The 13,770-nt window shown below is 41.1% G+C and overlaps 1 protein-coding gene across 3 annotated transcripts in view; it reads left to right on the top strand.

Annotated features, from left to right (window-relative positions):
- Positions 1–13,770, top strand: part of mtss1lb (MTSS I-BAR domain containing 2b) — a 110,088-nt gene that overhangs the window by 85,024 nt on the left and 11,294 nt on the right. Inside the window, exons 7-14 of one of the 3 annotated variants that reach the window (XM_049602600.1) lie at positions 76–233; positions 1,126–1,233; positions 3,017–3,114; positions 4,433–4,580; positions 4,882–4,956; positions 8,642–8,797; positions 9,278–9,460; positions 10,643–10,808. In XM_049602600.1, coding sequence (XP_049458557.1) covers positions 76–233; positions 1,126–1,233; positions 3,017–3,114; positions 4,433–4,580; positions 4,882–4,956; positions 8,642–8,797; positions 9,278–9,460; positions 10,643–10,808 — 1,092 coding nt within the window. Of the gene's footprint in view, positions 1–75; positions 234–1,125; positions 1,234–3,016; positions 3,115–4,294; positions 4,581–4,881; positions 4,957–8,641; positions 8,798–9,277; positions 9,461–10,642; positions 10,809–13,770 lie in introns of all 3 variants that reach the window. The other 2 variants (XM_049602590.1, XM_049602606.1) reach the window with 2 other exon arrangements.

Below are 13,770 nucleotides of genomic sequence, written 5' to 3'. Positions count from 1 at the left end.
CTTGACGTGCTCCCTGTCTCATTTATTCTATCTCACATTTGTTTTCTCTCCACCACCACAACCACCCCACCCCAGGACGAGTGGACCTGCAGCCTCAGCTGGACAGTGCCATGCAAGATGTGACTGACATGTGCCTGTTGATGGAGGAGACAGAGAAGCAGGCAGTGCGCCGGGCCCTTGTGGAGGAGAGGGGTCGCTTCTGCACTTTCATCGGCTTCCTTCAGCCTGTTGTGGTGAGGAGATGGAGGAGAAGGGGTGGTGGTTGTGGTAGAGTGGCTGGAAGGGAGGAGATGGGTAGATGGAGGGGCAAGCACTTTCTGACCTGCCGCACAGGTCCTGCTGCAGAGCAGTTTCTCTGATAGAGATTTAGATTTAGTGCCTTGCTCAAAGTGGCTTACGTTTGTTGTATGATCCCAAAATACAACAAGTGACACTTTCACTGCACCTGATTTCCACTGGGAGGCAACACACTACAATTTATCTGACAAAGGTGTGTGCTAGTCTCCCATATTAACAAGAGATGTGGCAGTGTAAAATTATCAGGCTATGCTTATTGTGGCTAGAAATACCACAGGAAACAGTATAATTACAATATTAAATTGAGGTTTTATGAAATACTACAATTAGGACTGACTCGAAGATAAATAGCCTCACACCACGTTTACCTTGCACTTTATCAAACAGTAAAGAAAAGTATAAAGTAGAAGCCCAACAGTTATATCATGTGATTTATCAAGATGTTGTCATCACGAGGTATGACACAGAAAGCCAAATAAAGAGCTAAGCAGTGTGGCTGCAATTAATGTTATGGAGACTACTTCTTTGGTATTAATGTATATCATGAAATATCAGGAAAACTGAAGTTAGGTTGACAGCATGTCATCCATCTCTGTTGTACCTGTCAGAGTAAAGCAAAAAAAAAAAACATATTGTTGATGTGTAACATTAACTAGCGCTCCACAAATGTCAGTTTCAGTATTATTAAAACAATACTAAAAGAGGTGGTGAGAAATCTGGTAAAGTAATACACCTCTAATTATAGCCCTCTATAATCACCTTTTTTTGCCATGTCTAACATGTGCTACGCTTGACATGCTGCTGCACGAATCTGACATGTTTTTTCAGAATGGAGAGATCGCAATGCTGGGTGAGATCACCCACCTCCAGGCCATTATTGATGACCTCACTGTGCTTACAACCGATCCTCACAAACTGCCCCCAGCTAGTGAACAGGTGAAACACACACGCACGCACACGCACACACACACACACACACACACACACATATACAGACCCTTTCCAAAAAATTAGAATATCATGGAAAAGTTGTTTCATTTCCATAATTCCATTCAAAAAGTTAAACTTTCATAGATTATAGATTCAGGGCCCACAATTTAAATGATTTCAAGTATTTATTTGTTTATTTTTACATAATTTCGGCTTCCAGCTCATAAAACCCACGAAAACAGGAATTCAAAAAATTAGAATACTGTGAAGAAATCAGCCCAAATTTTGCAGGGCATGAATGTTTTAAACTGAGTGTCACACACTAATCATCTACTAAACTCAAAGCACCTGCACAGGTTTCCCCAGGTGTCATTAAATTGCTTCAGTTTGGTTCAATTGTCTCAGTTCGGTTCAATATGGGGAAGACTGCAGACTTGACAACTGGCCAGAAGACCATCACTGATACCCTCCATAGGATGGGTAAGCCACAAAAGTTCATAGCTAAGGAGGCTGGCTGTTCACAGAGTGCTGTGTCCAAGCATATCAACGGAAAGTCTAGTGGAAGGGCAAAATGTGGCAGGAGAAGATGCACCAGCAAAAGAGATGACCGTGGGCTTCAGCGAATTATCAAACAGAAGATTCAAGAATCTGGCAGAGATCCAGAAAGAGTGGAATGAGGCGGGAGTCACAGCTTCAAAAACCACCACATTCAGACGCATCCAGGAGATGGGCTACAACTGTCGGGTTCTTCGGGTCAAGCCACTTCTGAGCCTGAGCCAACGTAGGAAGCGTCTCAACTGAGCCAAGGAGAAGAAGGACTGGACTGTTGGCCAGTGGTCCAAGGTCCTCTTTTTCGATGAAAGTAAAGTGTGCCTTTCATTCAGGAATCAAGGTCCAAGGGTTTGGAGGAAGACGGGTGAGGAACAGAACCCAAGCTGCTTGAGGTCCAGTGTGAAATATCCACAGTCAGTCATGATTTGGGGTGCAATGTCCGGTGCAGGTGTTGGTAAACTCTGCTTTCTTAAATCCAAGGTCACCGCAACAGTCTACCAGAATGTTTTAGAGGACTTCATGATTCCCTCTGCTGAGGATCTGTATGGAGATGCAGATTTCATCTTCCAGCAGGACCCGGCCCCTGCCCATACCGCCAGAAGCACCAAAACCTGGTTTGATGCCCATGCCATCACAGTGCTTAACTGGCCAGCCAACTCACCGGACCTAAACCCCATTGAGAATCTATGGGGTATTATCAAGAGGAAAATGAGGGACACCAGACCCAAAAACAAAGAAGGGCTGACAGCAAGCATTAAGGAAATCTGGGCTTCCATAACTCCCAGGCAATGCCACAGGCTGATTGCCTCAATGCCACGGCGCATCGAGGCAGTGATTAAGGCAAAGGGATTCCCAACCAAGTATTGAAAATTGACATATCGTTTTGAAAGTACCATATTTTGATTGATTTGATGTGATCCTAATTTCTTTCTTTTTTTCTGAAAAAACTGAGAAGTAAATTTCTTCACAGTATTCTAATTTTTTGAATTCCTGTTTTCGTGGGTTTTATGAGCTGGAAGCCCAAATTATGTAAAAATAAACAAATAAATACTTGAAATCGTTTAAATTGTGGGCCCTGAATCTATAATCTATGAAAGTTTAACTTTTTGAATGGAATTATGGAAATGAAACAACTTTTCCATGATATTCTAATTTTTTGGAAAGGGTCTGTATATAAACATGCAGAACAGAAAATAAGACAGTAATTAATAATAAACTCTCTTTGTGTCTCTCTCAGGTGATCAAGGATCTGAAGGGTTCAGATTACACCTGGTCCTATCAGACACCTCCTTCATCCCCGAGCAGCTCTGGCTCCCGCAAGAGCAGCATGTGCAGGTACTCATACACAAATACACACATGTACACACAGACATAACCAACACCTTCTGCTCACTTGGCAGTGTTCTCTACAGTGATTTAAGAAAGAGGAGCCTTCCCTGATGTTAATGTTTCACTGTGACTGTCAGTCCCTCTGTCTGTGTGTCAGTCCACCATTACTGTTTGTCCAGTCATTCCAGTCAGTTTAGTGGGATCTCTGACCTTCAGACAGAGAAACGTTTTGTAGAAATATGGATTTTCTTTATTATCAGCTGAAAGAAAGCTGACAAAATATCTTGAATTTTGACAGAAATAGTAGCTCATCATCAGCATATGAACAATTTCTGCATTCTTTTTATGCAAATTTATACACTTGAATTCAGAATATTTGAATAACAAAATGAAAACAAGAATACTAGAAACTAAAAATGGATATGTGTAGTTCTTTGTCTGAAAACATCACTCGGTGTATGTGTGTGAACCAGTCTCTGTCAGTGTATGCATGTAGTAGCAGTTGCCCTCAAGGCAAAGCTCTAAAGCATGCAAGTTCACAGCCTTTTGCCTGCAGTGTTAAGTATGTGTTTGTGTGTGTGCCCTGGAACCTCATAAGCTTACACACTCTCTGTCTGCCCCCTCCTTCCCTTCCTGCCCTTTTCTCTCCCCCCTTTTCCCTCACTACAACTATCATTCTCCGTACTTGTCTCTTTCTCCACTTGTCTGTTCTATTTTGTCTGTCTCTTTGTGTGCACTCACGTAATCTGCCCTCTTTCTCTTGATTACCTGATTTCCTTTCTTCTCTGGGGACTCTGCTTTTAACTGTGACTGGTGTGTGACTTTAATGTGTCATCCTTTTGCGGGTTATCACTTACCTGCTAAACCAACAACTTGCTGTGAACTACTCCTGAAATTCACTCACCACTCAAACCAATCACAAAATCCTCCAATCCATCCTCCATCCTCATCAATTCATCATCTTCGCCAATAACACCTCATATCTTACAAATTCAACTTCATCTTCCTTCATCTAACCAACACCTTGATATATCCCTGTAATCATGCTCTCTCCCCCGAAAAACTGTTGTTACTCCACAATGGCGACCATCACTTTCATCCTTCCCTCACATTCCTCACCCTTGCATCACTCCACCCTCCCCCTGCTCTTCTGCACCTTTCCCTCCAACCCCTTCCTACTCTACAGCAGCGTCAACAGCGCCCACAGTAGTGCCTCCCGTTCATCAGGGGGAGGTGGTAGTGGTGGTGTTGGTGGAGGTGGTGGAGGCTCCCAGCCCCATTCACCCACCTCATCCTCCTCCTCCTCCTCCTATCGCTACCGCAGCAGCCTGCCACATCAACCCCCACCACCGGGGGGTATTGCTGCCCACCGACTCAGCAGCGTCTCCTCCCACGATTCGGGCTTCGTATCCCAGGATGCAAACATCTACTCCAAACCCCCCTCGCCCATGCCTTCGGACATTACTAGCCAGGTACAGTGACATACACACATATTTATGTAGACAAATTCAGAGTTAGTATGGTAATAAGCTTTAAAAATGTTGGTGTCCAGCCATGCCTCTCAATTAGCATAAAAAAAAATCAACATTCAATTTTCCAAATTGATTTACTTTGGAAATCAACCAGCATGATCTCACCTCATGGGCATTTTAAGCTTGTTTTGGGGAAAAGGGTGAATTTTAAGGCTTCACACACACACACAAACATATAGACTCTTAATGAGTGTTGGCAAATAAGTGGACATGGACTGTTTTTTTTATCTTTTTTCTATAGAAGTCATCCAGCTCGGCATCATCAGAGGCCTCAGAAACATGTCAGTCAGTCAGCGAATGCAGCTCCCCAACCACTGTAAGTACTCATACTCACGCTGTTCAATATGCAGTCCCTGGCAACCTAACACTCAAACCAAATCAAAAGTTAAAAGCAATTCAAATGTGGCACACATAAAAAAGAACAGCTACATTTTACTGTCATTTGATTTATGTAATCAGAGCTTAAAATGTTTTATCTTTAATAACAGAGACTAATAAATAAACAAAATTCCTGAGTTATTTTTATCATTTCTTTCTTCATTTTAAATAGGAGATTTGTATATTAAAGCAGTCTGGTTGCTGTTTGTTTTAATTCAATAAAAATACATAAGGGAATTTAATTTTGCCACAGATGGACAAAACTGAAATTTAAGACTTCAATACCCAGAAATCCTCCAAAAGTCACATCATTAAACTTGAACACATCATCCCCATGTGTACTAGCCTGGCAAGTCTTTGACACTGACTTTAGAGTTTGGAAATAAAACAAAACACTGGTGAGTCCAGATGCTATTTCTAAATGGAGTGCCTCCTAAACTCCTGATTGAGTTTTAAGTTTTGATTTTGCCAACTGATGTCCAAACTCAACACATGAATTCTATTTTTGCAACAAAGGTAAATTAATTTGTTGTATTAAGACACTCAGCTGCACTTTATGACCTAAAGTTTGATGCCAGTTTAGTTTTTTATCCCCCTTCTCCATTACTGTCCACAGAAATTCTAAACCCTCTGATGCAATTGCCACAGTCAGAGGAAACTGCCATCTGTTCTGCACTGAGTTAGCTCATCTACCCAAATTGGTCTCTTGGTGGTTTCAGAACTCCATTAAAACAACTTTATTTAACAACTTATCAAAATTTTTCTCTGAATTTTTTTCCCCAATGCTGTTTTCTGGTGGCAGTGACGAACAAATCCAAACTATTATTTCTGGTCAAATGGAACTATTGTTATGACAACTGTGATGATTGTGGTGGTATAAAGTCATTACTGAACAGAATAATCAGACACATGCTGTTTGAAACGATGAGTTACATTCAACAAGGGAGCAGGAGGTTTATTTGAGAGTTTAATGGATTTTTGAAAACAGTGGAAGACTTTGACATCTGGATATGCAGGCAAACCTGCAGCAGAACAGACAGTCAGCTCTGTTGGGGCTAAATGGGTTCTCCAACAGAGAATGCTTTTTGGTGGTACAATATTAACCAACATCAAAACAAACACCATCGACCTACGAGAGAACAATGAGTAAAATGCACCTCAGATGAGATTTTTGTTGAATAAATGTAATTCCATGTGTTTTAGATAAACAAACTTTTACAGCAGGAATTAGACTCAAAGGGTGAATTTTTGCAGATGGGTAAGTGGTATTTTCCTAAGCACAAAGGGAATATTTTCCTTACTTATATTCTGTATTTCAGTGTATTTTGGTGGCTCGCTGCAGTGTTAGGAGAGGTGCAGAATGTCACTGACACTTCAGGGACAATTACTGTTTTGGTTGTAAGATTTTCAGCCTTTCACATCATCTCCCGCTTACCAACTCAGATCAGGTCATCAGCAAAGTATGCATGAAATGCTTGTACTCTGTGCTGTTTTCACCATGTAAGTTGATGCTGGCTCACTCACATAAACCTCTCCAAAATCACAGATTTATTTTATTTATGCTTGAGAGCGTGTCTCTTTCCCTTTCATTATACATTCTTTGACCAGTATGCACATCTGTTTGTAACATAAATACCACTCCAATGATGCTTGTGAGGCAAAGTAAATACTCATGTTGGATTTTAAGCAGCATTTGTCATGTCATCCACAACAGCTTGCACATATGATTGCCTTCCTTTTCAGTTGATTAACACCCTTTGCAACCATCTGATGGCAGTAAGTTTGTAATGCATTTCCAATTTGAGTAACACACACTGTCAAGATGGATCATGTGCACCACATCTTGCACAACTGTTGCAAAACAGTCTTGCAAACTTCTGTCTTCTTCCACATATCAAACTTTTTAAGTTCTATTACAAAACTCCTCTTTGCTCCTTGCACCTTGATTTACAAAATAGTATCAAAAGGGTTGCTGGTCTGATTCCCAGCACCACCACTACTAGCCTTTTTGGGACAGTCCTGTGTGCTTCACATCATAAGTGCCTCTTTGATAATAAGGCATACGTTTCAACTTGGTTATGGCTCTTTGCTGCCCCTTCTTGCTGATGGAGAAAAACACTCAATTGGACAGCAGCTCTCATCAACTGTAATTACTGTAGGTCCGTACTCTGATCTCAGGGGGCAGTAATGAGCCTGTTACAGCCTTGCACTGCAGAATGAGGTGAAGAAGACACAGCAGTCAAAACGTAGTAGTACAGGAGGGGGAAATTTATTGAAGAGTTTTCAATCAGCATAGTATGGAGATTTTACAAGAGAAAGTAAATGAAGGATGAGGGTGAACCTCTTGGTTTTGCAATTGCATGTCTCGTTAAAGGGACAGTTAACCCCAAATTGAAAAACACATATATTTTTCTCTTACCGGTAGTGCTGTTTATCAGTCTAGATTATTTTGGTGTGAATTGGTAAGCGTTAGAGAAAACAGCCATAAAGATGTCTGCCTTCTCTTGTATAAGCTGTTTTTTTGTAAGAACTATTTTCTTTTTTTACCGACCTACACCCACTAAAAGTATTGCCGCACAGAAGGAAGCATGCAATATATCATGGATGACAGGCTTGTGTGAGGTGAGCTAGCAGTAGATGAATGCTTCCAAAAAAAGGATGATACACTTTGTAGGTGTGGTTCGGTACAAAGGAAATAGTTCCTGCATGAAACTGCTCACAACAAGGCCTGTGGCTTATATTGAATAACCAGGTCATGATTTCTGGAAAGAGACATTGCTGTTGAGATTTTTTTCTTTATTTTCTGGGGGCATTTTGAGCCGCGCAAGCCAAATGCCATCTAGTTCCATTGTATCAGAGAACAGGCAGACATTTTTACGGCCAGTATAACTCAAGCCAGACCAATCTAGATTGATAAATAGCGCTACAGGTAAGAGAAAAAATATGTATTTTTGATTTTGGGATGAACTGTCCCTTTTAAATTCCCCACTTCTGATAAAGAACAGCACACAGTCACTTCCCTTAGCTTTAATATTGGGATCATCCAAGACTGTCTTCTACACTTTAGATGAGACAGTTTGAAACATGGCTACACGAGTACTAAGCATGGCTATGATACAGTCTTATACCAGCTCATTAGAACCAAGGTTATCAGAAAAAGTTACCATTTATATTCTGTGCTACTTATTCTGTGCAGAATAATTGCATTGAAGTAGTAACTATCAAATCAAATTCATCTGATTAATAAATGCATGCTGCTTTAACACATCTCATGACCTCTCTAACATAGACATAGAGAGTAGCTGTGACATGCAGACTCTCAAGGCTTCACTCACTTAGTTCTTCTAGTCATTATGGTGCATAGACAGCAGCGACTAATTGTGTTCTCAAGGCCTTTCTATTGTAAAATCTAATGCTAATCTGTTCCTGCTCTACTGTGTCACACTGATGTTGTGTGAGTGTCTATTGTAAAGTAGTTGTGTGTATACTTGTGCTGTGTTTTACTCTCATGTGTTTGGCCCAGTGATCCTCGACCACAGCTGCCTGCCTCTGTCTCTGTGTTTCTCTCTTAGTCTCTCTCTTAGTCTTTCTCTGATGACGTGACTATGTCTCTCATCCCGCAGTTTGGCACGTCCTTCGCTACCTTCCGCCCTGCTCTCTCTCACTCTGGCTCCACCAGGCCTCTCTCTGTCATTCTTCCTGTTCCTGCGTCCCCACCCTATAACTGCCCCCCTGGATCCAGCTCCTCCTCTCCCACATCAAAGGTTCCTATGTGGAAGGTTTGTTCTCCATTCGCTTCCATTTCTTCAGTTGCACCGTTTCTTCAGTTTCCATTTAAGACCTTTCAGTTAATGCATGGAGTTTATTATCTTTTAATTTCCATCACCCGATTAACTCATTCATAACCACATTGCTTTGCTTTCTTAAAGTGTTCATCCCCATATGCTGTGTGTGCATGCGTATTATTTTGGTCTCCCCTGTCTCACTCACTGGTTTAGCAATCTACCAACTGGAGACTGGACAAAACTAAGCAGGGTGTGGAGAATGGACCTATCAAACTCATCAACATAAACACATTTAAACGCTCAAAAAGGCCCTTGCCCACACACACTCTTCCAAGCACTCAAACACATACCACCCGTAAAGGCCCCCTCTCTCTGCACTCAGATGAAGGGCTTCAAACTGCTGGATAGTGGACAAGTCTCTCGTGCTAATCCTACCTGCTACTTCCTGTTTATTAATTTGACTCACCTCTTCAGGATTGGTCCAAAGCAGGTCAGTATGAGCAGCCGGTAGCTGCAGCGGCAGTTCAGAGGAGAAAGGAACCTCTCGATAGACTGAGGGAGAACGAGATGTCGCCAGGCTCCCAGGGATATGCCGGGCCATCACACCCTGATGACTCGCAGAGACCCAGGATGACCCCAGCTACCATTGCTGCCAAGGTAATGCTGGATGATGGTGACAAGCAAGCTGGAAATAAAGAGGAATTACAAACCAAGAAAATAGGTCAGGCTAGGTGTGTGTAGAGGAGTATTTGCAAAGTTGTGTGTGTAGAGAGAGTATGGCCTGTAATAAGCCATGCAGGTCATTGTGGTCAGTCAGCTGCAACAGACAGCATATTTTCCAATTACTGTAGAATAACTTTGATAAGCTGAAGACTTACCCAGCCTGATCTTCTATATGTACTAAGGTTATATAAAAAATAAATACACATAGTCCTTCTGGTGTCCCCTTTACTAACTGGTGCTCTTTGAGGGGAAAAAGAAGATGTAGATATACTTTGATAAAAAGTTTTCTTTTAAATCATATGCCCTCATGGGTTAATAAATATACATAAAAAATATACCAAGATGTTTCAGTACTCTTGCCTTACTCAGAGTGTGAGCCACAATAACCCAAGCCAATTAGTGTAATTCCACGTGTGAAGATGAACCCAATACAGACATGCAAGCACATGTTAGACCACTAAGTGTTTAATGAGTATGAAGTATTACACACTAATTGACTATTCTAACACTATGTAGATATACAGCCTGTACAGTAATTTCTGTCAACATTAAAAGTACTTGTAAACAGACAAAGGTTAGTTGAAAACAAGGGATGCATGATACTGGATTTTTTGCAGATATCAGATATGCTGATATATTATTATATATAACTTATTTTATTATATAACATATAACTTGGCTGATAAGCTATATCGATATATCCACTTTTGTCCCTACCAAATTGTAGTGATCACCAAGTCTCCTCTGTAGTGGAATTAACATCATATTATGCATGCATACTCTTATCGTGATAGCCCACCAGCAGATGGAGACATGAAATACAATGCTTTTCAATGTATGTAATATTCATTCATTGTGCGAAATAAGAAAAAGCATGTATTCTGATTCTGATAGCTAATTAGAGTGATATGCTTCTCCTGGTCCAACTGACAAACATTGACCTACATTATTGCAATAAATAAAACTAAATATAATCATACATATATATTATCCCAGTATTATCCCATAGTTGATTAACAAAAGGACAGAAATAATTCTCCTGAGTCTGAATTCCATTTTTAAACAAATGCCTGATTTGACGTCACTCAAATGTTGCCTCTCAAAATGTGTCGTCAGCATGGAGAGGAGGTGTCTCCAGCAGCCAGTGACCTGGCCATGGTGCTGACCAGAGGACTGAGTATGGAGCAGCAGAAAAGCAGCAGAGACTCCCTGCAGTACTCCAGTGGCTACAGCACAGAGACCACAACTCCATCCTGCTCCGAGGACACAATCCCCTCACAAGGTGAAACTCTAATCTGCTGTCTACCTTTATCCACTGAAGCACAGAGGCATATACTTCCCTGCATAGTAACAAAATAAGTCAAGTACTGTTTAAGAAACATTCGATTTCTGAAGGCAGCAGTAGAGTCTTCTCAGAGTGTCAATCAAGCTAACATACAGCGTGGGTGATGCTGAGGGAGTGTGGAGTCATGGAGACAGGCTGCTGCTCGTGCATTGATGGGTTAGGGATGTCATGTAGTCACGCAGCAGCAGCTATTCTGTGCAAGGTATTCTTAAACCCAAATGTCTCCCTTCTTACAAATGCACTAATTGCAGGAATTGTGCTTTTATTGCTGAAAAAATATATTCTTATATTCATACTGAATCGTAATGTCAATAGTAAGTGGAGAAATAATGAAGATACTATTAATGTCATCACTGTCAGTGGAAAGACGGGGCTTGTATGTAGCAGCGTAGGTGGGATGCAGGGACACCAAAGAACTCGCTGGCTGAGTAAGATTAACTTAATTGACTCAATTACTCCCAAACACACCACATTGTCTGTCACACAAAGACTTCAGACACAGTGTGGAAAAAAACACATTCAACTACTCTTTGTCCTCAAGAGCTCCCCTCTAGAGAAGTATTATGCCTCACCACTGATAGAGCGACCTAGCAGGAGAAACAGTGCAGTTGACTTTTCAACCTCACCAGTCTCACAGTTAGCTGTCAGCTGAGACTCATGCAAGACATTCTACCAGGCGTATGTTGAATTTTGTGATGCACAAGCAACCCAAGTAGATTTGGAGACAAGAGGGCAAAGTGCATCTGATTTGTGGCACAACTGTAGGAAAATCTCACTTACAGCAAGCTCTGCAAGAAATGTTCCCGTCCACGCAGCCACAAGAAGTGACAAATTTCTATGTGAGCACATACCCTCTTATCGAGGCAACTATGACTAACTATGCTAAAGAAAATAAAGTTAAAAGCTTGCCAACAACTGAAAGAACAGGGCATGAACATTATTCACAAGGGCACTGTTGTAAGCGTCCGGGAACCATGGCTCTCTGTGAGTCCTAATGGGGTCATTGACTCGTTTTTTTTTTGTTTTTTTTCATTCTTTCTCTCAAACAGCAAATCTTTTATGGTAAAGCCTTGATCTGCCATGGCCTCATCTCCATCTCCTCTAATATTCCTGTGTCTATGGTATTGAATTTGTCACTGCATCACCCTCCATATGCTGCAGAGATGAACATGATTAGGCAGTAGCAGCCAGGAATTTCACAGTGTTATGTGAATAATAATAGCTGTATGAATCACCGTTTTTTTTTTGTTTTTTTTTAATGAAAGGCTCTTAACAGAGTCTACGCATGGATCAGAAAAGTTCTTTTTAATGCTTTGGGCATGGTTGCCTGAATAGTTTCTTTTAGAAGTTTTAGAGGTTACAAAACTTCCGCCCTTTTGCGTAATACTGTCTTTGATATACAAAACTGTGTGGTCAGATCACATATCAGATGATTGGTCTTGACATGTATTTCAAAATGTCATGAGAACTTGATCTAGCACAGTTATAGCATAGCATATCCCTCCAGCATTGACACGAGGATGATGAATACTTCTAGGGTTATACCAGTGTAGGTGGTAACTGGCAAATGGACTTGCATTTGTATTTGACCTTTTTAGTCTTCTAAAGACTACATGCTACATTGAATCCTTCACACACATTCATACACTGGTGGCTGAGCCTACCATACACCTGCCACCTGCTCATCAATTAAATATTCACATACACCCACACACCAGTGGAACAGCTATCAGGAGCAATTTGGGGTTCAGTATCTTGCCCATGGATACTTCAACATGTGGACTGGAAGAACCAGGAGGCAAACTGCTGATCTTTCGATAAGTAGACAACCCGCTGTACCTCCTGAGCTACAGCCGCCATGGACCAAAGCATCTGAGTCATTTGGGATAAAGTACCCAATCTCATCAAACTCATTCATATTGTCATGCACATCTCTACTCACCCCTCTTGCAATAATTATGATCATGTCTTGCTGGGTCTTCCCACTGTGTGTGAACTGTGCAGCACTGTGGGTCAGGGGGATGTGAATTTTAGATGCCAGCATGGTGTTACATGGTCAGCTAGCGTGGTCTAGCATCTTAAACATTTTCAGTATGCCCAATAGCTAATCACTAAACATATATGCTACTTGCCTGAAAAGCAATGCAAACACATGATCAGCTGCATAAACAGGGAATAATTGTTTTAGAGTTTAACCTAAGAGGTCGATCTTTAGTGTCTTGATTAAAGTTAACGTTGCTTCTGGAATTAGCCAGTTGGGTCATTGTAGCATGGTCTAGCTTTCTCCTCTTCTTCCAAGTTCAACTGTGACCCAGGTAGAGCTCCTAGTGAGGGTACAGTTCTGTGGGTTTCTTATCCAGTAATTGGAAAATGGAAACACACACTCTCTTGGGATGATATGTTAGTCTTAAAGTCTCAAGCAAGGCTAGTTTCCTATCTTTCATTTTTGCCATTGTGCAAGGTATGCAAGGTTCAGTTTTCTTGAACTGTTGTTGCAACCAACAACAGCATAAATTGAACCTAAGCTTATTTTAAATACAACGTAACATTTATGAGCTAGCTAATAATAAAACATTGTTTTTAACCAGTTCTGTTTGTTGCTCTCATGACCGCTCTCAGTCATACATTTGAAAGGTAACAGGAAAGAGAAAACAACGGAGGTAGTCATCATGGCAAATACTCTACCTCTCGAACTACTGCAACTTCTAGTTTTGTTCATCCTAAGGCACCCACAATCATCGCATTTCTCTGAGCCCATTCGTCATCTTTTATTTTGTAAAATCTCAAGAAAGTGAGTCTGTCAAGGAATGGTATTATGATTTTTTAAAAAGTGAAATATCAATATTTACAAGCTGTGCACAGTTTTTTGATGATGAAAATGACTTTCCTTAGAACCTCT

Source organism: Epinephelus fuscoguttatus, linkage group LG2 (assembly GCF_011397635.1).
Source record: "Epinephelus fuscoguttatus linkage group LG2, E.fuscoguttatus.final_Chr_v1".
Lineage (NCBI taxonomy): Eukaryota > Metazoa > Chordata > Actinopteri > Perciformes > Serranidae > Epinephelus > Epinephelus fuscoguttatus.
The sequence above is the reverse complement of the archived record's forward strand: the minus strand, read 5'-3'. Positions and strand labels throughout refer to the sequence as shown.